Source organism: Nelumbo lutea, chromosome 8 (genome assembly GCF_056320005.1).
Source record: "Nelumbo lutea isolate HS-2025 chromosome 8, American lotus-T2T, whole genome shotgun sequence".
Lineage (NCBI taxonomy): Eukaryota > Viridiplantae > Streptophyta > Magnoliopsida > Proteales > Nelumbonaceae > Nelumbo > Nelumbo lutea.
Window position 1 is genome coordinate 25,625,644 of NC_142691.1, and position 25,721 is coordinate 25,651,364.

The window sequence follows — 25,721 nt, forward strand, 5'->3', positions numbered from 1 at the left end:
TATAAATGTGAAATAATCGCTTATCATTGATAATGCTACTATCAATATATATTGTTGATTAGAAATCATGATCATGAAATGTTTAAACTTCATTGATTTTCAACAACAATATCTTTTAAACTTATTACCTTTATCTATTAAATACGTAGATTGTTATTAATATATAGTTCAAAACTTATCATTATAATTTAAATTTTGTAAATATTACTTTTATATTACTTATTATACATATTTAAATTTTAAATTTAAGGACTTTTTGAAGTGTTCGATTCTAATTGAGAGTGCAAGTGTAGGTCACCAGTTTTTAATTTTTGTATTTAGTTAGGGAACTTATTATTGTTAGCTAAGGCTCTTTTTGGAATGAAAATATGGAATATTTTGTGGGATGGGAATGAAAATATGGAATATTTTGGGGGAAATAAGTGGGAATGTAGGGAAAACTTATTTAACAAAAAAAAACACCTTCCCTATAGTATTTCTAAGAGTTAATACAAGATCCATGAACCATAAATAAATTATTAATTATTTAATAACGTATTAATAAAATAATTTAATAAAAATTAATAATAAATAATAACCTAAAATAAATACTAAAAATATTAAACAATAAATAATTTAATGATTAATTACTTTTATAGAACAAAATATAAAAACTATTAAACAAGTCATAAGTATTAATAAAATATAAACTAATAAAAATTTAAATATTTGTTAATGTTAATAATTAATTAACTAATTATTATAAAATTAATAATTAAAAATAAAATGCATAATCATAAAAATATTATTATTTAATTAATAATTAACAACAAAATATTTAATAATGCATTAACTTACTAATTAATTAATAATCAAATAATTATTTTATAATTAATAATTTCATTCAAATAAATTAAAAGAAAATTTACAATAAAAAGTCATTAATAATTTATGAGTAAATAATTCAAAAATATTACAAATAATTAGTATTAATGAAATGTAATATTAATAATAACTTATAAAATAATAAAATGTAACACATTAACAAATTAAATAATTATGGATTTTAAATATTTAATATATAATTAATAATAAAATACTAAAAAATAAAAAAGTAATATTATCTAATTAATAATTAAGAAAAAATAGTTAACAATTAATAAACTAAGTAATTAATGAATAAATAAATAAGGGTGATATTGCTAATCTAATTAATGATTTAATAAAAATAATTAAATAATAAAACTAGATAATAATAAAATAAAATTTGTTAATTAATTCATAGTAAATATTAATAAAATAAATTTTAAAATAATAATTCTTGATGAAGATCAAAAGTTGCAAACGTCCTTGGGGCGGGCATGTGGTGAGATCTCGGGCTTAGGTCTCCAACAGTCAAGTTAGTAGGGCTGAGCTATCTAAGGCAATAAATGGAGCCAAAAGTCCCTAGTGAATGCTCAACCAACCTTTATATAGGCAAGGGCTGCTCGTGCCAAATGAGTCGTGTCAGAATGATGCAGGACATCGGAAGCCTCTTGAAGGACATGAGTTGCTCGGGGTAGAACACGTGCAACCTCTCTCGTGCCACATTGCTCTTGCATGGAGAGGTGTTGGCACCCAGTGGCTAATAAGATGGACACGCATGGCAATAGCTCTAGCAAATTTGATTGACATCGATGACAACTATGCTAGGTGAGGCGACCAGATGCAACGAACAACAATGGCATTCTGACAGGCAATGTTGCCAAATGGCCTTCTATATACACATGGTGGAGCTCAGTCATGCTTCCACTGGAGTAGCTCGATTGGTGGGGTGTGTCTCTTTGTGTTGGGAGCTCGAACCATATGTTGACCTCTTGGGTTGTATGCTGAGCCATCACTTGGTCTCTTAATAGTATAGTCGGACTAATTGTCAGGTCATTCGTGATGGAATAAACTCATCACCAACGAGCCCACTATGACGAGGTGGTTCTTGGTGCCCGAGGTCTACTCGCAGCTGCGAGGTGACGTCAACCTACCAAGATGGGTTCTTGTAAATGGAGGTGTAATATTCTCGATGGTTGCCATGTGTTCGAATCCTATAGGAGGTCACTTCTACTCCCATCACTTGCCCCCCACTTCCAAGGCCGGGGTGGCTAAGCTTGGGTAAAGGAAATATGAAGTGGTTCTTCTCAGATGATCTACCTCACGGTTCAAAATTTGTTGATTTGTTGGGGAAGTGTCATTTAGGTCCACAATGACAGGTCACATTGCTCCTACAAGCATATCCGAAATTGTCAATTAACCAAAGGTAGACTTAAAAAACATGTTAAATTGGTTTTTTTCCTCAAGGAAGCCAATTTGTCGCAAGTCTTGACTTTCGGATCGGCTCGATCGTAGCCATTGGCCACCTACCTTCTCTGCCTATAAATAGGAGTGCCAAGCAGGGTCCATTTGCAAAGAACTATTTAGAGTGGTCATGCGTTTAAAGTCAAAGAGCTCGGCATTGAAGCTTTGAGGTCGTAGTCGGTCCTCCTTTTGGTCTTTGTTTCTTCTCGTCCCGGGTGAGTCCTCCCTCCCCAGTTAGTTTTCCTTTATTTAGTTTAATTTCCATGTTGGGCTCTTCAGTAGATGCATTTAGGGAAATGGATAGGACCCTTCAAATTGAGCAGGAGGATCTTCCTGACTCTTCTATAACCATGGATTTTATCAATGTTGGGCTCTTCAGTAGATGCATTTAGGGAAATTGATAAGACCCTTCAAATTGAGCAGGAGGATCTTCCTGACTCTTCTATAACCATGGATTTTGTCAATGTTGGGCTCTTCAGTAGATGCATTTAGGGAAATTGATAAGACCCTTCAAATTGAGCAGGAGGATCTTCCTGACTCTTCTTCCTTTGATTGTCGGGAGTTGGTGCAGCACACCTAGGCCTCGAAAAAAGATATGAATGAGGTCAAAATATACCCTTCTGAGCCATCATACCAACCTAAACTACCCTGGACTGATTTGGAAAAGATCATGCTTCTTTTAGGGGCTCTAGATTCTTATCATTTTAGGCTTCCACTCCTAACGAGGCTCCCTAGCACCACAGCGAAAATGAGGTCTGTGTTTTCAAATAGTACATTGAGGTTTCCCCTCCTATGCCTTCTCATTGATATCCTGAACTAACTCCTCATCACCCTGGGGCAGCTCTTCTCAAATGTGATTAGGTTAGCCATGGGGTTTGGCTCAACAGGCCATGCGTATAGGCTCCCAGTTAACATTAGGGTCTCTAACGCCTTGTCTGCCGTCAAGCACCACCCGGGTAGAAGATGTTCTATTACTTTATCTTTAAAAGTGGTAGGAAGTTCCTCGACGGCCTTCTGAACAAGGTTTTGGACTGGCAGTTGAGGTTTTTCTTTGTCGTCTCCCATAGGCACTGAAACTTTATCAATATGTGGGGCTCAACTATTATGGACTTTGATAGCCGCCACTTGACCCAAGAAGAAGCAGATTGGCTCAATGGTATTGCTAGTTTATAATTGAAGCTCTCCTTAGTGGACAGAGTGAGTTAAGGATTATGGAGGCTCCTAAAGAACTCCTCTTTGTTGTCAAGCAAGAGAGCAAAAGTGGGGAAGGCGAAGAAGATGCCAAGGTTAATGACGAGGTGCCTTTGACGACTAAGCAGACCACCTACAACCTACCCCCCAATGACATCTAAACCTTGTAATCTCTTTTGATATATTAACAAACTTCTCAAGCTGTTATGCTTGAATTGTTTTGTGATGTAGTTGTTTATTTTTTGTCTTGTATTAAATTTCTTCCTTAGTAATGAAATCATCTTTTTTTTTTGCACAATGTGGATTCTCTGAGTTTTTTAATTAATCATTTTCCCAAATTGCTTCCACCTCAGTTGAGTTAAATCTCTTAACCATTATCCCCTTTTTCCCACGTTAGCCAACATATCGCTTGAGTCGCCCCAACAGGAATCGAGATTCCCATCTCAATGTTGTATTGAATCAAGTTATCCCAAATCATTAGTGAGCTGAGGAATCATGTGTCCCATCTTAATTAAATTTGAGTTGAGTCACCCCAAAAGGGAACCAAGTCTTCCATCTCGATGTTGTACTGAATCGAGGAGTTATCTTAGCTCATCGAGTTAGTTTTCAATGGTAGACCAAGAAAATATATCGACATTAGTTTTAAGGAAGCTTATTAGTTCAAAAAGTGTGTCTGAAGGAAGGCGGGACCCAACTTGCATTGTCTTCTTAGGCTCAACTTGCTGGCCTTGGTTCATTGGTTCATCCCTGAGGTCTAGCCCTTCTAATGGAAAAGTTTCTTTATTTTTGCCATTTAGTGCTACCACATAGCACTATTTGACTGCTTGCTGGTTCACTTGGACGACTCCAATGCCATGCTTGGTGGGGAACTTCATGGCAAGGTGGTAGGAAGAGATGGCTACCTTGAGTGCATGAAGGATTGGCCTCCCAATGATGGCGTTGTAAGAGGAGCCTATCTTTACAACCAAGAGTTCGGTCATCCTAGTGAATTGCTGAGGCTTGGTCCCAACTGTGACAAGTAGGGTAATTCAATCGGCTGCAGCCGATCCGGTGTTAGTTTCATCTTCTTGAAGGTGTCATAGAAGAGGATTTATACTAAAGAGCTATTATCAACAAGTATCCTCTTCACCATGTAGTTAGGGATGGTAATGGACACCACCGACGCGTCGCTGTGGGTACTGAAACCCCTTGCAGGTCATCATCCAAGAAGGAGATGACATTGTTTGCTTTGGCTTCTTGGGTACCGGGCCCTGGATGTTGAGGCTAATGAGGATGAGGCATTAGCATTGCCACCCGCATACTCTTTCAAGTGGCCACGACGAATGAGGAACTCGATCTCGTTTTCGAGCTCATAGCAGTCCTTAGTGTCGTGGTCAATGTTGTGGTGGTACTTGTAATATTTTTTGAGATTACCCATCTTTGGGTTCCTCTTCATCTTGGCTAGCCACTTCATGTATTCCTCCTTCTCTACTTGTATGAGGACATGGATTCGGGTGGAGTTGAATGGCGTGTACTTGCTGAAGGAAGGGACTGGTGGTTTCTTATTGTCACTATCTTTGTTGTTGTTGTAGCCATGGTCGCGACCATCTCTTTTCTTCCTCTTCTTCTTGGAGGCCCTTCAGTTGGGGTCAGTCTTAGGTTCTTGGAGGCGCTCATTGGCCTCTGCTTTTTCAATAGTAATGCACTTCTACGCCTTTTTTAAGAACTCCTTGTTCTTTGGCTGGGTCTTGGAGATGGACCATTTGAGGGGTCCTGGTCGGAGGTCGTTGGTGGCAGCATGCATGGAGACCGAGGGGTGGAGGTCTCTAACCTCAAGCTCTTCCTTCTTGAACTGGTCGATGTAGGCCCGAAGACTCTCTCCGTGCTTCTGCTTGATCGACATGAGGGACATGATAGTCTTCTAGTATCATCGGTTGTTGACGAAATGGGAGAGGAAAAGCTTAGAAAATTGGTCCCAAGAGTTGATGGACCGAGGAGGGAGCATGGAGAACCATCTGCATGCCGCTCCCTTGAAGGTGGCTTGGAAGGCTTGGCACATTAGGGCGTCGAAGTATCCATAGAGGAGCATGGGCACCCTGAAGCTTTCCAAGTGGTCGCCCGAGTCGGTGGTTCCATCATAAGTCTCCAAAGTGGAAGCCTTAAAATAAGGTGGAAGTGGCTCTGAGGTGATGGAGTCAGTGAAAGTGTCCATCTAGTAGGTCGCCAAGACGTCGATTGATGGGGGCCTAGGCCTTGTCTTAGTTTTCTCTGACATTGAATGGATCAGCCCCATTTACTGTGTTCTTAGATGTCGGCATGTCTTGGGCTCTTCAGGCCTGGTAACTATTGAGGAAATCGCAGAGGTCCGATACTAGTGGGGGAGAGGCGTGGCGTTAGCCTCTAGCCTTCGGAGGAGGACTGTAGTGGCTAGAGCACTCGCATTCGTCCCGGTTGCTCTCTGCCTGGTGGTGGCAGTCGTGGTCCCGACGATTGTCATGGGACCTAGTTGGGTTATCTCCCCGTCAGCTAGGGTCCCAAGAGGTCTTCGACGGCGGTTTTCTCGCATGTCGGCTGCTGCTGCTAGACATTGAGGGATTGGCCTTATCAGGGCCAATGGGATGTTGGACTAGTGGCGCACGAGTGAAGCACCCGCTGTACTTGGCTCCCAATAGGGTGGCCACCATGAGGGCAGCCTCTTGTTGGGTGCGCCACCTCATCCAGTCTTTGAGATATATTATCTAGCCTGTTAAGGACTAGCTTGAATTGGTCCATGGTGACTAGGTTCTAAGCATTCTAGTTGTTATCCCGTTTTTTAGCCATTTAGGAAGCTTGGTTGATTTAAGTTAAGTGATTTTTAGTGGAAAGTCTTAAGAAGATTTCCTACAGACGACGTCAATTGTTATTGCCTAGGATAGGGCTGAGGGCAACAAGGTAACTTTGCTTCTGGCCGAGGCCGATGAGTCCCACTTGGGTAAGAAGAGAACACATGTTAGAGGCCCCGAGTGTTATCCCAGGGGCGGAGACTCCGACGATCAAGTTAGTCAAATGCTTGAGAGGGGTTGAACCAGGCTTGAAATGAGGGCTCCAACGAGGTCACTCAAGAGCAAGTGAGGAAGAGAGAGCAAGATGCCTTACCTTGAATCTAGGCACCCCTTTTTATACTTGACCTTTCCATAAAGTAGTTGGATGTAATTAGTAGTGGACGACTAGGATCTCATCTGGCTGATGCTATGTGGCATGATCCTAGGCCTTGCCATGTGCACCTACATTAAGTGCTATAGGCAGTAATGGTGGTGGGTTTCTCTTAGTGAGCAAAATAAGAGAAACCCATAATCAAACACCACCAATATATAATTGCAGGCGGCACTGATAAAGTTCACATCAATGTAGGAAACAGCGATGCATTCTAATGCTGACTGAGACTTCTGTCTCATAATTAACCGGAAAGACTTGCTTTCAAGCGAAAAAACCTTCACTGGAGTCATCAAAGACCATCATTCTTTTGGAGACAGACTGACAAGTTTTTTTACTAAACAAGCTGCAACTTCGGGCGCTGGAAGTCTAGAGAGCTGGCATGGATTCGTAAACTTTCTTGGCTATATGGTGTTTCTCTTTCTTGCCCCTGTTTCCTGGGTTGAGAGTTCAGAGTTGAGGCTTGGGAGAGAAGTGAGGAAAAGTTGAAAGCAATGAGCCCCCAGGGGGAGGAAATGGCGTGCCTTTTATCGGTGATGTTTGACTATGGTTAAATTTTTAACCATAGGTAGCGACTGAAGGGTTAAATCGGGTCAGTGATGTAGTCTAAAAACCCTAAATATTTTCATCTGGGTTAGGGATGATAGGGAGAGGTTTATTTCTTACCACGTATACGTATGCAAGATTATTTCTACCATTAGCTTGCTTTATATTTCATACGTGCCCAATAAGAAGAGGAATGATTAAAAAATAAATACAATAATAAGAAATCGAATTCAATTTATTGATGATGCCACATGTCATCACATCAGAAACAGTTTGTACTCCCTCCCACAGTCAAAGGAATGATTAAAAAATAAATGCATACATAGTTGTAGATTTTCAATGATGGTTACCTCTCCATGCATAGCGTGTTTTAAAGAATGCTTGTGTAAAATAATTCCAGGACATCTAATGTTTTGATTTTTCTTCAAAACATTAGCTAATTGGCATTCTGGTCAAAAACATTGACTCAAATGACGTTTGAAATTTACTGTCGATCCAGCCCCCATTTGCACATCTCATTGTGCATTTAAAGCATTTTCTGTCGTGAAGATGTTTCCAATAATTGGGATGTGCTGTGGAGCACTGTTGTGAATTCCTGTTTTTTTTTTTTTTACAAATTTTAGTTTTATGTATTTTTTTGTCAAATTTTGTATATTTTTTCGTGATTATTTTTTTTTGTAATTTATGTTATATTTTTCTTCAATTTCTATTATTTGTTTTGTACCTTTAGTATTTTTCTTATAATTTTTATTTTTCTTCCTTTTCTTGTAGCAGATAATTACGTCATCACATCTCAGATAGGGAAGGGCAAGTGATTTGGACTGCTAATTCGAATGGAAAGTTTACAATCGAACATACAAGATTTTGAGTTGAGCTGAATTTGAGTTTAAGTGTCGCCTCCCAGTTTTTTGGTGAGACAAGCTCGAATAGGAATTGATGAGGGCAGATTTGGCCCTTCAATGGAATTATGACACCTGGCACCTCACGGCAGCTCACCAAGGAGCTCGCCACCAAGGAGCTAGGTAGCTCTCTAAGGAGCTCGCCAAGGAGCTCGGCAGCTCACCAAGGAACTCACCAAGGAGCTAGGCAGCTCTCCAAGGAGCTCGGCAGCTCACCAAGGAGCTAATCAGCTCAACAAGGAGCTTGTCGCCATAGGCAGTTCGCCACTTGCAGGGTAGCTCGGTACAGAAGAGCAATTCGGCATATCGCAAGAAGATCTCCTGCCTAACAACCCTACCTGACAGATCTGATGCCAGGCGGCATCGTGCTTGCCGTATCTGAAAAGCATGGCACACCTGATGAGTCTGTACCCTACAACAGTAGCTTGAACCTGCCACCTCAGTCTTGGCAGTAATGCCTGGGGCAGTGGCGGTTATGCCTGATGTGACTGGGCACTGCTATATAAGGACTCCGTCCCCCAAAGCCAAGGGGGAGAGAATGGAAAAATGGAGGTAATCCCTACTCTCTAGCTCTTTCATTTCTCTTCAAGTTCTCTGCAATCAGAATGCTAACTTAGGCATCGGAGAGTCCCCGCCGGGTAAATACCCCTAGGTCCTCTGATTCAGTTCTCCTAGGTTTCTCAGCTCTCGCCGCCTACAAAGAGGAGGAAAATATGGAGTTCTCGCATGTCCCTCAACTCCCGCCGCCTACAAAGGAGAGGAGATCACCTCATGCAAAGGGCAGTCAGGTTGCGCTGCACCAAGGAGCTCCACCATCCTCTGAGTTATAGGCCGCCTAGGAGCAGGTCAAATGACAAGTCCACCAAGGCAGTTCACCATCAGGGAGAAGGAGAGGAGATCACCTCATGCAGAGGGCAGTCAGGTTGCGCTGCACCAAGGAGCTCCACCATCCTCTGAGTTATAGGCCGCCTAGGAGCAGGTCAAATGACAAGTCCACCAAGGCAGTTCACCATCAGGGAGAAGGAGAGGAGATCACCTCATGCAGAGGGCAGCCAGGTTGCGCTACACCAGGGAGCTCCACCACCACCCTCTGAGTTACATGCTGCCTAGGAGCAGGTCAAATGACGAGTCCACCAAGGTAGCTCACCATCAGGGAGCTCGGCATAGCTCTCCCCCAGGCAGTTCGCCATTAGGGAGCTCGGCATAGTTCTCCCCAGCTCGGCATAGCTCGGGCAGCTCGGCGTAGCTCTCCCAGCTCAGTATAGCTCGGGCAACTCAGCATAGCTCTCCCCCAGGTAGTTCACCACCAGGGAGCTCCACCATCCTCTCCTGGAAGCAGGTCAGATGATGAGGAACTTAGCCAAAAAAATTGATACATCACAAAAATTGGTACGTGACCAGAAACATTTACATCAGGAATAGTCATATATTTAGTTTGGCTGGGCTCAAATTCTCTTGTACTTGACATGAGAAGCTTATTTATATTAATTACATACTTAGTACATTATTAATAATCTTAATGAATTTATTATCAACAGAAAAACCATAAAGAATACAATTGGTATTTATACAAATCCATCCAATGATTGGGTGTGGCAATGTAGCCATCAATAGTGGAGGCTGTTTTTTTTTTTTATGATTTGCATATAGACTTTCTTATTGGTTCTTCTCATTTCTATGGGATAAGGATGAACATTAAAGCCAAGGCCATGGCCTTATATGATGGGATTTGTTTCACACCTTTTATTGTTAGAAATTTCACAACTTCTTTGGGTTATGGTAATAGCCGAGACCGGATCAGCTCCTCACACTAGGGGTGGCAACGAGCTGAGTTTTTTATGAGTTGCTCAAACTCGGCTCAGCTTGGTTTTAGCCAAGTTTGAGCTCAAGCCTACAATATATATATATATTTGATATTTAATATATATATATATAATAAAATTATAGAAAATATATAATAAAAATAGTATAATTCTTAATTTTAAATATAAAATAATTTTTTATATATAATTTTTATTTTTATAAAATATTTTTTTCTCAAAATCGAGCTTGAGTTGAGCCAAGCCGAGCTCGAGCTTATGAATTTTTTTACTCGAGCCGAGCTCAAGCTCAAGGTTCTGACTTGAGCTGAGCTCGATCTCAAGCTTGAGCCATGTAGAATAGTTTCGAGCCAAGCTCAAGCTTGGTACTATTTAGCTTGGCTCAGCTCAAATCCACCCCTACCTCACACTGACCTCACAGGCAGATCCCATTGTGCATTGGGAACATTTTTCATACTTATGTGTTATTATTTATGGGAGATGTTCCCAATTCATAGTGGGATGTGCCCGTAAGGTCATTGTGAGACGCCCTGTGTAAGGAACATATCCCATATAGTAATAAGTTGCTCATATTTGAAATTCAAATAAAACTAACTATTGAAAGACCTATCTGGAAATTGCTAATCTCTACACTTGCGAAACCGTTTCTCTCTGATCGTCGCTCGCCGGATAGGAGGTTAGTCACCCCTCTTTTATTTCTTCTTTCTATCTTTGTTTCTAGGGAGGCTCTCTCAAGAGAACTCTTGAGTTTTTTCTTTTTCTTTTTTTCCTTCTCTTTGTTTAATTTCTTTTGTTGCTATGTTCACTTGTTATTTGTTTCATTTGTTCTCTATTGATTTTCTCTTTTCATTTTATTCGTTTGCCCTCTGTTTGTTTTGTTTGCCCTTTGTTCATTCTGTTCCTTTTGTTCTCTGTTTGTTCTCCTTTTAGTTCTCCCCTATTCCCCTTTATTCTCCCTAGGTTCCCATATATCTTTCTACGGGCATTTTGATTGGGAGTTTCTTCTCTAGAATCCTTTCTGCATTAACCACCGATGGAAGCTGCCACTTGCATTACTGTTCCCAGTGTTTTAGAAGGTAGCTTTTGTTCTCCAGCGTCCAGGATGGCAATAACAATTGTTCCGATGTGCTGGTTGACAATTATAGTTCTGGCTTCTTTGTGGGTTGGTCCGGAGTGGGCAGAAGTAACAAATCTTGGCTTATGGCTTTGGAAACCTGCCTTGTCAGTTGTGCTCGCCAGTTATGGTGGTTTGGAGATGTACTTATCCACTTCTGTTGGTGATTTTAAATCACCCTGCTTCGATTGCAGGTTGCAGATGTTCTTTTGATTCTCCTACATCCATCTTTTTATTTTGTTTTTCTTGAGATTTGTCTTTGCACTTTAATTGGCCTTGTTGGCATCTCTTTGTATCATTCTCTTGAATGAATGAAATATTTTAAGAATTCAAAAAAAAAAAATATTGAAATTGCAGTACACCGAAGTAGTTATAGGCAGAGAACCACTTCTACATTTCCAATGGATGAGAATGGGAGCTTCCCACTTCTCATGTATTTCTAAAGAACTATTATTGAATGTATTATGACACCTGTGTTAGAGTGCCACATGTTAAATGCAGTTAAAAGCAATTTATGTATATGACGAGTGGGTCTTCTCTTTGAAAATGTGAACAACCAACTTTTGAGATGCTTTTTTGAGAAAGTTGAAGTTTCCATTTTTCTGAATGGTGGGGGGCTATGGCCTAAAGATGTGACACCTCTTGGAGTTTGGACATTCATAATTCATGCAACAAGATTAGACTTACTTTCCATAACATAAAATTTTTAGGGATATTTCGAACCTTTTCTATTATTCATTATGACCCAAAATTCTCTTATATGGATTTTCCAAGGGATAAGTTTCTATGCCCCACTCTAGCTTTGTTTTCTATATTAAAAAATTTTTGAGGGCCACCCCTTAACTAGAGTAGAGTTTGAGGTTTGAAAAAGTGATTTTTATATTCTTCTATGATTTTTGTTTTATTATCTATTTTCTATGTACTTACATATAATTTTTATATTTTTCTTGAATATATGCTATATTTATAAAATAAGATTGTTCACGTCACCCTTGTTTTCCTTTCTCCATTCAACCTTCCAACCAAGTCAAGTCATTAGGGGTTAATATTATAAGGTCATGCCATCCTTCTTTTCAACAAATCAAATCATTAAATTCTTTCTAAAATCTCTCTCACACACACACATCCAATGGGATCTGCTTCACACATGGGCGTTTCACAGGCACATCCACCATGCATTCCGAACACCTTCTCTGAATAATAACTTTTGAGTACAGGAGATGTTCCCATATATGGTAGGATGTACTTGTGAGGTTGGTGTGAGGCGCCTTACGTGAGGAGCATATCCAGTCTCCTCCCTCACATCCCCCATCTCATCTCCTAAACTCTTTATCCCACTTAAAACTTTCTCTTAAAATATGTCCTCATCTTTCTTACATGCCCAACAAAGCATAAACTTAATGTCTTTTTCCCTCCCCTCTATATATCAATTCTCTCTAGGTTTAATTGGATCTCCTATCCACAAAATCTTTCACATCCCTATCTACACAAAACTATAAGTTTGTATTGGAATTTCTCCCTTGTCATTCATGGGGAGATGTTCCCAATTCACCATGGTAGTATCATGTGGATGGGGATGTAGGAACAATTGATGATTTGTATGTAGGAGAAGATTGTCTCTCTCCACATTCCAATCGATTCTCTGTCACGACTAATTTATGTATAAGCTTTGCGTAGTTAAGTGGAGGGGTGGAATTCCTATGATGAATTAGGAGTGGGAGAGGGAATGTGGTTGAGTTTGTAGTCCATCGTGTCATAGGAATTAGTGGAGTGGGTGGAAGTAGAAGGGGAATTAGTGGGGTGGGGAGAAGACCGAAGAAGTCAATGATTTTCATTTTCCACGTAGCTACCATCGCGACTTGCCAGGAAAGCAAAGTGTGGAGATTACCGTCTTCCACGGCATCATAAAAAATTTAAAAATTATGGAAATTCTGTCAACATGGAAAAGAATGGAGAGAAAAATGCAAGTGTGGAGATTACATGCGGATCAGCTACGGATAATCCTATATAACAACAAAGAACTCCAATCTCGATCGGTGCACACTCTTTTCTGAAATGTCCAAATCGGCTTCCATTCCATGTTCATGGAATTCCCCATGGAGATTAATGTCTCTCCCTGCAATTCACCAAACTTGTTTCTCAAGTATCTAAAGTTTCCTTTCCATGTTCATGTCTCAATCTTCTTTTTCTTGCTAATCCCTTCTGCAAATCCATTTTCTTTCAACTTCTCCAGTTCTAACCGCACAACGCGAGACATCATAAACTTGGAACGTGATGCAACCTTCTCAGATCAAGGCACGATTGAACTCACTGAATTCTCATCAGCAAGCGGCTCCACACAATACAGCAGCGGCCGAGCTTCGTACAAGGATCCGATACGTCTTTGGGACAACAAAACTGGAATCCTCACGAACTTCACCACACATTTTTCTTTCACCCTTAATCGGATGAACGGTTCCCGTACTATTGCTGATGGCTTGGCTCTATTCCTTGCTCCCAACGGTTCCACCATCCCTCATGACTCAGGAGGTGGCGCCCTTGGTCTTTTCAGCAACGATCTTGCACTAAACAAGACAAAGAATCGTATTATTGCCGTAGAGTTTGATACTTAGGGAAATGATTGGGACCCGGTGCCATACAATCATACTTCTGAAGGCCCAAGAAATCCAAGTTTTGAAGACCCACCGTATCATGTAGGAATTGATGTCAACTCTATTGATTCTGTGAAAACTGCTACATGGACTAATAGTATTGAGTATGGGAAAACAACTAGCACTTGGATTAGCTACAATTCCAGTACAAAAAACCTAAGTGTTTCATGGACCTATGGTGATAATTCATCTTCTAGCCTTTCTTACAGAATTGATCTGAGGCAATACTTACCAGAATGGATTACTATTGGGCTCTCTGGTTCTACAGGTCTCTCAGGCTTGCGACATCAAATTTACTCCTGGGAGTTTAATTCGAGTTTGGAGGTCGAGGAATTGAATCCGACTACGACGAGTAATGTGAGGAAAGCAAGGATAGTTGGCATTGTTGTTGGTACAAGTTCCCTAATGGGTACCATGGGGTTTCTTTGTTTTGTCTTGTGGACGAAGATGAAGAGAGAAAGAATGGAAAAAGAGGATGAATCGACCCTTGATGATTTTATGAATGATGAATTTGAGAAGGGAACTGGACCCAAGAGGTTCTTGTATGGTGAATTGGCTAGAGCGACAAATGACTTTAGAGAAGAACAAAAGCTTGGAGAAGGAGGATTTGGAGGGGTTTATAAAGGTTTTTTAACTGATCTCAACATGGATGTTGCTGTCAAGAAGGTATCCCAAAGGTCTAAACAGGGGATGAAGGAGTATATGTCGGAGGTAAAGATTATTAGTCAATTACGGCACAAAAACTTGGTACAACTTACTGGTTGGTGTCACCAAAGAAAAGAATTTCTTCTTGTATACGAGTTCATGTCCAATGGAAGCCTTGATAAATATCTCTTTGGACAGAAGGGATTGTTGGTATGGGAGATAAGATACAAATTGCTCTAGAGTTGGCCTCTGCATTGTTCTATTTGCATGAAGAATGGAAACAGTGTGTGGTGCATAGAGATATTAAACCCAGCAATGTAATGTTGGATTCCAACTTCAATGCAAAATTAGGAGATTTTGGGCTCGCCAGGCTTATAGAACATGATCAAGGTCCTCAAACAACTGTATTGGCTGGCACTTTGGGTTACATGGCTCCTGAATGTGTTATAACTGGGAGGTCGAGTAAGGAGTCAGATGTCTACAGCTATGGAATTGTTGTTTTGGAAATTGCTTGTTGTAGGCGGTCTGCTGAGATAGTGTTAGAAGGAAGCAAGATAAGGTTGGTAGAGTGGGTCTGGGAGTTGTACGGAAAAGGATGCCTTCTTGAAGCTGTGGATTGGAGACTCATGAATACAGGTTTTGATGTGAAACAGATGGAGTGTTTGATGGCTGTTGGTCTATGGTGTGCTCACCCAGATAGCAACCTTCGACCCTCCATAAAGAAAGCAATCCAAGTCCAAAGTTTTGAAGCTCCATTGCCTATTCTCCCATCTAAGATGCCTGTGCCCACTTATCATAACACTGTAACGAATGCACGTTCACCATCCATTGATTTGTTTTCTGTTGCTACTGTTGCTTCAACCAGTTCCATCATGTACGCTCGCTAAGATGAAATATTATATTTCTGTAATGAGTCTTTTATTTGTCTTTCATCTTTATCTGTCTTCAATTTCTGTCTTGTTTAAGTTATTTGTTGGGTAAATCTCTTAAACTACCTTACTGTTTAGCCTATTGACACGCGGTACTCTTATTGTTTAGCTATTGTCTTTCAGTACCCATAAGTTTTCTGATAATTGTCATTGTTGTTAAATCGGGACAGAAAAGTTGATTTTATGTTTTTACCCTTCCGTTAACTCTCACTCAGATCGAACCCATTTTGCATCCATTTTGCAAATTATGTTTTTACCCTTCCTTAATGAGGGATCGATTTTAGGATTATTCTCACCCGAACGTTGTTTATCATCATTCCAAGGGAGAAGAATATCAACGTTCCAGTGGAGAAGATCCACAATCATCTTCCACAACTTCCATTGCAAACTCCAGCAAGTGGTACGACAGTGCACAACAAGTTTGTATGAAAACCCATGCATTTCCGTCATGTTTTTCAATGGAAGAATGACATTTGTCATCTCTCTGAGCTAGTTCTTAAGATTTTTTCTTACAACTTTTTACTATTTTGTAGTGGGATTCGAATAGCATTTTATGTGTTTTTTAACTAGGTTTTTGGGGACCACTCACAAGGATTCATTGACAAATCCAGGTACATGGAATTGGGGTAGATAGCTAGGTTTTAGGGGACCACTCATAGATCTGGTTATATGTGGTGTGTTGAGACCCATGTGTCTGCTTTAATTCATACACATAGGATCCACACATGAGTCCAGGTGCTTGACAAAATGTCTGAAACACTGTTTCAACATGAAATTATCAATACCAATAAATAAATGTAGGGCCCATGATTGTAATGTTATAGGTGGGAAATTTAGCTTATGTTTTAGCTTGTATAAGCTTATATGTTCTAGCTCATAGTGTAGCTTATGGTGTAGGTTGTAGTGTAGCTTATTTTATAGATTATGGTGTACCTTATTGTGTAGCTTATTGTATAGCTTATGGTGTAACTTATTGTGTAGCTTATGGTGTACCTTATGTCGTAACTATATTTGTCCCTATCTATGATGTAGGTGATGGATGGGAGTAGATACATGTTCATCATCAATTATGGTGGTCATTGGAAGACCATAAATGGGAAGTTATCATATGTAAATGGTCAGGTTGGTCTAGACATATTGAATGGCTTCTGTTCATTGGTTATTATACCTCATGAAAGCATGGTGATTATCAACTACGAGGTACCAGGATGTGATTTAGATGAGAATTTAGGTGTTCTTGGTTGTGAAACTGATGTGATGATAATGTTTGCCATCCACGGGAACCTCTATGAGATAATGTTCTATGTTACTTATACTGAAGTCAAGTGTGTTAATGTGGATGATGGGTGCAATGGCAAGGGAAAAGAACAATTGCAAGATCATGATGATGATGTTGACTGTTATGTAGTTGATGATGAAGGAGGTGTAGATGATCATAGCTATGGAAATGACGAGGGGCTGGATGGTCATCATGATGTTGATGATGGGGAATTTGAGGGTTTGTATGATGATGGCGGGGATGGTGATAATAAGGGTGTACAGGATGGTGGTAATGAGGGTGTATTATTAGACAGTGTATGCCCTTAGTTCCAATCAGATTAATGTATCTTTTGATATTTATTATAAATATATAAAGTACAGGATTAAGGAACTCTCTACTAATTGGATTAGGAGGCTGATCCTGAGAAGGCTATAAATAAAGGGGGCAAATTTCTTAGTTACAGAACACAATAATCTATAGAGTTCTTCTTTGTTCTTGCCGCCCCTACCAAGTTCGATCTCCACTTGTGGGAGTGATTAAGAATTGTTCTTGATATTACTTCTTGGTAGAAGAAGCAATCTGAAGTCGTGCTCACCACACACCGTGTCATCTTCAATGGAAACAAGTTTTGTTTTTCTCCTTGGGCGTGAACACCTTCATTGGGAGTTACTGCTACTTCATACCAGGTATATCCCTCTCCTCCCTTTTGGTTTCAGATCTGATCCGGTTTGGTTCAAGATTGATCATTGAAAATGCAGTTTTTTAAAATAGGGAATGCAATTCCTAGATGGAAGAGAGTGAAATTTTTGAAATTTCGCCCTACCTTTCTGTAGGTTTGGCCATCCATGTGATGGATGTCTCATCCCTTCATGTACATGATTGTGGTGGTGCTGATTTGTTTGAATATGAGCCTATCAGTGAGTATGGTAATCCAAGGGAAAGGGGAAATACAAGGGATTTTGACTTTTCCAAATCAAGATTTCGGGTTAGTATGGAGTTTACCAATGTGAAAGAGTTTAGGCAAGCATTGAGGCAGTATTATGTGGTGGAGGGTATAAAAATCAAAAGAAAGAAAAATGAGAAGTGTAGGTTTACTGTAACTGGAGGATTCATGCATCCCTTAGCCATGATGGAGGCAGCTTCATAGTAAAGACCCTCAATAATACACATAGTTGTATTAGGGTGACTACAAATAGGGAGGCAACAAATCCATTGTTGTCAACAAAAATTGAAGGGTTGTTATGAGTTGATCCTACCATGTCAAGCAATGTGCTTAGGTCTGAAATTAGGAGAATGTTTGGGATAGATGTCACCTGGAGGAAAATACATAGGGCTAAGCTTAAGGTTGTTGATAGGATCAAGGGATCATTGGCAGATTCATATGCAGTACTCCCTCAGTATTGTACATCCTTGCTTGCAACTAACCTTAAGTCTGTTGTGAAACTACATGCCCCACTTGCCTCAGAAGAAGACACATATGGGGTTTTCAAAAGAGTCTTCATATGCCTTGCAGGACCAAATGATGGGTTCTTGGATGGTTGCAGAAAGATTATTGGACTGAATGGTTGCCACACCAAGACTGGTGCAATAGGGAGTATAATACTAACAGTTGTAGGGATTGATGGCAATAATGCCATCTTTCCTATTGCATATTCTGTGGTGGAAGCTAAAAGTAGGGACAATTGAACATGGTTTTTGGTTGAGTTAAGAGATGATTTGGGTATTGATTACTCGCAGAGGTGGACATTTATGTCAGATAGGTAGCAGGTATGTATAAATCTGTTTGTAGTTAATGCATAATTTCCTTTGTTTTGATTACAAATAGCACTAATAAATGTAATGCTTGTTTGTAGGGCATTGTTGAAGCAGTATCATGTTGCATGCCTAGTGCAAATCATAGGTTCTGCCTACGACATTTATGTAGCAACTTCAAAAATCTCTTCAAGGGAAAGACATTGAAGGATGTCGTATGGGCTGTTGGGAAATCATATACCAATGACTTAGTAGAATCCCCCCGAGACATGGTCCAGGCATGAGTTTTACCCATTAGTAATGTCTAATGACATAACAAACAACTGGACAAAGTCATTTAATGCATGGATTGGGGAGGCTAGAGTAATGCCTATTATTGAAATGTTGGAGGACATAAGGAAAAGATGGATGCAGAAGATTTATTATAGAAACAAGGCATCCATTGCAGCTAAGTTTGATCTATTGCCGAAGGTGCAAGCAATCATTGACAAGAGAAGAAAGGAAGCTAGGTGATATTTATTGCCCATATACTTATTATGTTGTTAGCTTGAGTAGTTCATTGTACATGTACTTATTGTGTAATGCATTAACAGGTCTGTTAGGGTTTTCCAATCAGGACAATATGAGAATCAGGCACTAAGAGTTAGCTTGGTTGAGAATGTCACAAATATGGATGTAATGCCATGCATTGGGATATAAGTGGCCTACCTTATGCTCATGCATTTGTAGTGATTAGTTTTACAAGAGATTGGGTGGAGGACCTATGTAACAAGGCCTTCTACAAGGCAACGTATGCAAAGGTGTACAATCATTTTATTCATGCTTTCTTAGAATAGAAATACTAGCAAAAAGTGCAACACCACCCAGTTAGACCTCCCATAGTGAGGAGGAGACCAGGTCGACCTCCAACCAGAAGAAGAGAAGAGGATGAAACAGCTCCATTATATTGTTCCCCACTAGAACGTAAGACAATCGATTGTTCACTTTGTGGTATAACAGGGCACAATAGAAGGAATTACAAAGCCCCTCCTCAGAATATAAACAGAGAGACTCTAGTGGTAAAATCACACAAGACTCAACACAAATGAACTTATGAAGGGTATTTTATTTGTGTATTATGTACTAAGTAGGGTATTTGAATTGTAGGTACAGAGGTTTGTTGTTGATCGTGATCTTGCCCAATTTGCAAGAAGGAAAGTCTTGGCACCCAGGAGAGGGGATATTTCTATACATGTTGTTGTTGAATCATACATGCCCCATCACACTCCAACAACTTATCAAGTTAGGTCATCATCAAGAGAACCACATGATAGTACAAGTGGAATGTCTGAGAGGGATGGTAGAACAAGGGGGAGGTCTATTAGGAGAGCACTACAAGAAATAAGCTTTTAGCCAATGGTCTGAACCACCGACCAAAGTGAACAAAACCGTCGGGCTAAGGAAATCTCGATGGATTGATGACAATCATGTGAGCGTCGTATAATCCAATGCCGTGGTATCTTTGGCTGGCAGATGTGTAGACCGTCAGCCAAAACATACTTAGGCCAGCACTCCAAACCGCCATTTAAAGTTCAATTTCCACCAAAAAAAGATTGAAATAAGTGACACTTTTAATACTTTTAGCGGTAGATTTGTTCATCGGGAAAAATTTTCAATTGACAATTAAAATCGTCAATACAATTTAAAAATCTGCCAGGAAAACTTGAAGTAGATGAAACACATTGCGATTTTAATGACAAACATGACCACTAGTAAAGGTATTAAATGATGATTAAATTTTTTGTCAAAATTAATGAAATTTGCTGATAGAAGTTAAAATAGGTGACATTCCATATGGATATTCGCCCCATTTTTAACAGTTGAACTCTCAAAGATTTACACTCCCATTTCTTCTTCTCACATTGCTTGAATATCCCATCTATTCCTCGATTTCCTTATTTTGGTGGCAATAGTTATGTATAATAATAATATCAGAGCATATACTTTTCAAACAAAAATTAATCCTTATAAATCAACCATAAGTTTTTCGATTTATGAACAAAGCATTCCTAATTGTCACAATAAAAAGTATAAGAGAGATAGGTTTATGTTTATATTGTCTTAGATTTTGATTTTTCTAATTCCCCCAACCCCCCCCCCCCTCCCGTAAACTGAAATAGTGTCCTCCAAGATGTAGCATGTGATTACTCCATCTTTGTCAGTAGTAGCAACACAACCTTCTACATTTAAAAATGTGATATATCATCATCCTCTTCTTAGAAGGATGGTCCTCAACTCAATATTCATTCAACTTGCAAACAAAAAATTATAAAAATCATTTGATAAAACTTCAAAAGATTGTACTGTGTTTCTTCAACAACAAAAGAATGACTTGAAACTTCAAAAGATTGAAAGTTTTCACTTTGATTCTATATTTTCATTTGATAATAAGTGAGATTTCATTACTCAAAGGATTTGTTCTTCATCTCATTAGATTCCTAAGCAACACAGACCTAACTATTTTTTTTTTCATTTTCCCTCTTACCTAAAACTCTTATTAATTGCCAATTAGAATTATCTGTTGGTATGCCAGAGCAGTTACAATAGGTGCCATCTAAATTCTTTCAACTCTCATCAAACTTTATGAATATCCATACGATGGATGAATTTTGGTGCATTATATATATAAAGATAAATTTGGTGCAGCAACTCAACTTTGATGGATGAATATCCATCCTTATACCTCATAATAGAAAACAGAAATGTTATGGTGACAGATTAATCTGATGTGAACGGGAGAGAATACATTGTACATCAACTCACTCATGAACCTAATACATGGGGCTAGAAGACTAGTGTACCAAAACAAAGACAAAAAAGAATACAGCGTGTCAATGTTCCATATACATGTGTACAACATGTTTCTGTATCCAAAAACCACATTTTGCCAAATTCCTTTCTTAGAAAAAATCAAATAGTAAATCACATAAGAATGCTTTCTACCTTTGATCTTTCAAAAGTATGAAAGCAGAAGTCTATCCAAACACAACTTTAGTTTTCCCCTCAAATAGGATAGAATCATTCCTATCAGTTCTATATTAGGTCAGATATGTGAAGACCCTATCATTCCTATCCTTTGGTACCTTTTGAATGTCAGATGGACAAAGGTGCATTTATTCATATTTCTTGAGGGGATAAGTTTTCATCGATGAAGTTCAGGTGAGAATGAAACGTTGAAAAAAAAAACGTAAGATAAAATCTTTGCTGTCAGAAAGACATGATATTAGAAGGCCTTTGATCAATCAAACCTTCCCATGAATTTATAAATACCATTTGATTGGATACCAGTTTTATGATGTTGGTTGATTGAGTACAAGTTTTTCGGGTATCATAGTCGAACCCACTATATTATTACAAGCATTCCACAAATTAAATGTACATTTTTCCTTTTGTTTAACTTTGAGATTCTAGATGGCAGCCCAATGAATAGTCTTCCCAAGAGAGGTCTCCCTAATCCTGCTACTAATTTCACCTCCACACTTCTATTGGACACAAAATGGTTTAAAATTAAATTTTCCTTTTCAAAGTTGTATTCAAACAAGGAGGTCCTCCTATGGCCTAGTTGACACTTGACAGGTTTATTTTTACAATTCCAATTTTGTAGATACATTGAACAAGTCTGTCAATGTATGCATTCTCTAGCACGTGTTCATTAGAAATTAAATCATTACTCAGTTTACAGTATTTAGTTCAAGTTTTAGTCCTAGAGTGTTTCTATGGGACACGTGCCACAAAATTTCTTGAGTAGAAAAGTATAAGGGACTGGGGACTCTCCTAGAAAATGGTGCTATTAAAATGAATGTTCATGGAAGCAGCCTTGGTAATCCAGGCCCTTCTGGTATAGGAGGGTGTTTAGAAATGCAAGGAGGGAAGTGGTTGGAATGTATTCAGGTTCATGACAGATTAATTAACAAAATAGGGGGTACACAAGGAAAGTTGTTTCTGGGGTCAGATTTAATTACTAAAGTAAAGTTGGGTATTTCTTATTTTGTACTTTCAGGGGTAACTGAGGCTATCCTTGGTGTATCATTTGGTTTTAATCATTAATAAAATTTTCTACTGCTCATTAAGAAAAAAAGACATCATATCCGAAAAACCTGTGACCAATTATCCAATATCATAAACATGTTTTCTCTTTTTTTTTTTTTCAGAAAGAACTACATATCATTATAAAGAGGGTGCACATGAGAAGATATACACCATCAAAATTATAAAAAAGTATAGCCATATAGAACCACCCCTCATCCATAAATACCTCATAAAGGTATATAGTTCTCAGTGTTCAAAAAGGTCTTTCTACATCCAGTCTAGCCAAGCTATTAGCAATAGAATTAACTTACATGTAACAAAGTTCATTTTTTCTTTATTTTTAATAAAAATCTTTTTATATTAAGAAGAATAAAGATGCACAACATTAGTTGAAAGGGGGTCTTGTCGCTCGCTGGAGCAGGGTGGGGGGGTTGGGCATGTTGGAGGCGTGGGCATACGGGGGTGGGGGGTTAGGTGTGCGGGGTGGGAGGGCTAGGCATGTGGGTGGGGGGGATGGGCGTGCGGGGGGAGGGGGGGAATCCCATCACTGTTCTCCTCTCTTCTCCTCCACACTGCAGCTCCATTGGTCAACGCCGCTATCCTCCTCGACACTATAGTTCCAAAACATCAGTTTCAAAACCCTCCTTGCTAATGACAGTGTCGACATTGCAGGTTAAAATGGCACCGTCGTCATTCTGTAAGAGGACGTCGGTGATGAGCCCTACTCTAAGAAAACGCCCATTGCACCGACGATGCCGACACTAACAAACAACGGTCCAATGCTGGTGACTAGCAACAGGACGTCGATGATTCCTACACCATAGTTCTAGTGTTGGAGACAAGTAATGGTCCAATCAATCCAGTGCTGACAGAGCTAGTGAGCAAGAACTAAAACCAAAAGGGTATTTTTGACCGTAAAAGGGTAGTTTGGGAATTATGGACAAAATTATCAATCACATAGTGTCACATGCAAACGGGACCTGACGGTCGAGTAACAACAGGGGAGGACTTGAACAATTGTTAGAAAACTTAAGGGTACCGCAAGACAAGAAATCGTCTCCTCATAAATCTACTTAATTTAGTTCTTAAGCAACTCATTTCCTTTACAATTTTGATATATTTAGAGCGAATTGATTGATTTTGTGGTCGTTCTAATATAGACTTCTAAATCTAAGACTCATTAGGGTTTTTCCCATACTATGCTAATTCTCAAAAAAATACCTCGAGTAACCATTTATTCAATCCCTTCTCTCAATTCTTTTTAATGAATTTATTAACTTATAATGGACCTTATGAAAATGGAGTACTTGCTTGATTGTAATGCTATATATAAGACACTTAATTACCATCAAGAGCCCTCTTGACCCCCTTATTAGCCATAAAATAGTGTATATGCCCCACCACAACTCCAATATAGTGATTCTATCCCTCCACTTCCATAAGGCATTCAACTTGAAGATCATGAATCTAATTAGATACTAGGCACCCCTTTCTTCAAGCAGTAATGGTGGCCCAATTTTAGGTCTATCTATGCTTAAACACTACAACAGACAATTTAAATAGTTGATGGAATTTAAGAGAATGGTGAAAAATCAGTTCCAACTTCTTTTGAATTCACTTTTGAGAGGAAGCTATAAAAAATTAGGCATAATATTCCCTAAAAGCCTCACCTCTTAAAATTTTGAACCCCAAAATCTGAGAACTATAGTAGGCAAAAAAAAATAGAAAAATAAAATGTTGGGAGTTATACCACATAATAAAAAATGAGTCAAGGAACAAAATAAATTGATTGAGAAACTTACCTTGATTTAGCCTTGATAGATGGTTTCTTAAGCTACACAAAATTAGAAATAGAATTTGAAGGTGGATTCGACTTGTATGATGCTTCCAAATTGTGTATTTTTAGTAAAATAGGAGATAGTTTTATATTAATTTCAAAGTAACTATTGAGCTTTCCAAGGGTTAATGAGTAAGAAACAGGTGCTTAGGAAGGATTCAAATCCTAGACTGCAAGTTTTGGGGGTGCTTCATGTAGAAAGCAAAAGGGGAGCCCTCTTGGATGATTATAAATGTTCTAGTATGAGTCTCATTGTTCTTTTTGTCTGGATTTGATCCCACTTTATAGAGAAAAATGGGCGAATAAGGTCTAAAACTCATTCAACACATGACTAAGGTTGTAGGAAAGTTCTTACATGCAAAAAACATGGAATTCTCGAGTGTTTAAGTATACAATAGGCCTTATCTCAAAGAGGAAATGATTATCAAGTTGTGGGAGTTTTCTGGGGTTGATAGCATCAAATAGCGGTTTAGGGTGTGCAGGCTGGAATGCAAAGCTTCTAATAGCATAAAATATAAATTTAATTTGCCAATAAAGGCTATTTTATAATTTTCAAGGTTCAAGTGAGAGTCTATATCTTGGGTTATTTGGAGTTTTTAAGCCTATAACGTGTATTTTTATTAGTCCAAATGGTTTAGGGATCTAGATATGTAGGAATAACATCAGATCCGATTCATTTGAGGTCTTAGATTAAGGCAGATCTAGGGTGGTTTAATATAATATGTAAATATAATCTTTTAGTTTAATGATCAACTATAGGAATTATGTCAAGAAATTTGAGGTGGAAGGATCTTATGGGTTTTTAAGCATGATGGTGATGTTTGATTGGATGAAAGAGGTCTCCATGACAAGAATCTACAATTTATAGACTTTAATCAAAATGATTATTGGAATGTTATCTTCATTAGATGGTGGGTCAAATAACAAAGTTAATTTGTGGCTGAATTTTGGTGGATGGGGCATTTTTATTGCCTAGAACCCGATGGAAAAGATGAACCATCCACAAAAAAGAAAAAAATAGATTGAGATATTTGATTCAAATTAGGGTTTTAACTCATGGCTTGTCAACTAATAAGATGCCTTGTAATGGAATCTTTCTTATTTCGAAGGGCAATGAAGGAATTTAAGTCTGACATTGAATGAATTGGTCACCTTGAGGGGTCTGACCTATTTATGCTTAGGTAGACCGTGAATTTTGGTGTGGTTCAATAATAAGTGTCGATTTGAAATCTTTAATGATTGAATCCTCAAATGATGGAATTCTGAATTGAAATTTGGCATGTAGGCATAAATTAAAGTGCTAAATTAGATAAAGGGTTCAAATCTAGTAGAAGATGTTGTTTTTCATGGATATTTTGGCTTCATTCAGTTGTAGTTGTTTAAATGAAACCTTGGTAGTTTCTATAGTTGATTACTAAAGTTTTGAGATGGAATTTATTGGCTAGGCATACTTTGATATTCCAAGCATGATTTATGTGTTTGATATGATTTTGTATATTTATAGTTTGATCTTACATCATTTGGGATTTT

The 25,721-nt window shown here is 38.8% G+C and overlaps 1 protein-coding gene and 1 long non-coding RNA gene across 2 annotated transcripts; both read left to right on the forward strand.

Moving 5' to 3' along the window:
• Window positions 1-2,414: 2,414 nt before the first annotated feature.
• Window positions 2,415-9,681, forward strand: LOC148843481 (uncharacterized). The gene is made up of 2 exons (XR_016103732.1): window positions 2,415-2,522; window positions 7,990-9,681. It is a non-coding gene; the product is annotated as an uncharacterized LOC148843481 (long non-coding RNA).
• A 3,463-nt stretch (window positions 9,682-13,144) lies between these two features.
• On the forward strand, window positions 13,145-17,681 carry LOC148843482 (L-type lectin-domain containing receptor kinase IX.1-like). Its single transcript, XM_088959418.1, is given in 6 exon segments — window positions 13,145-13,658; window positions 13,713-14,579; window positions 14,582-15,218; window positions 15,558-15,696; window positions 16,306-16,822; window positions 17,368-17,681. Coding segments are annotated over 6 exon segments (2,988 nt in total).
• The last annotated feature ends 8,040 nt before the right edge of the window (window positions 17,682-25,721 follow it).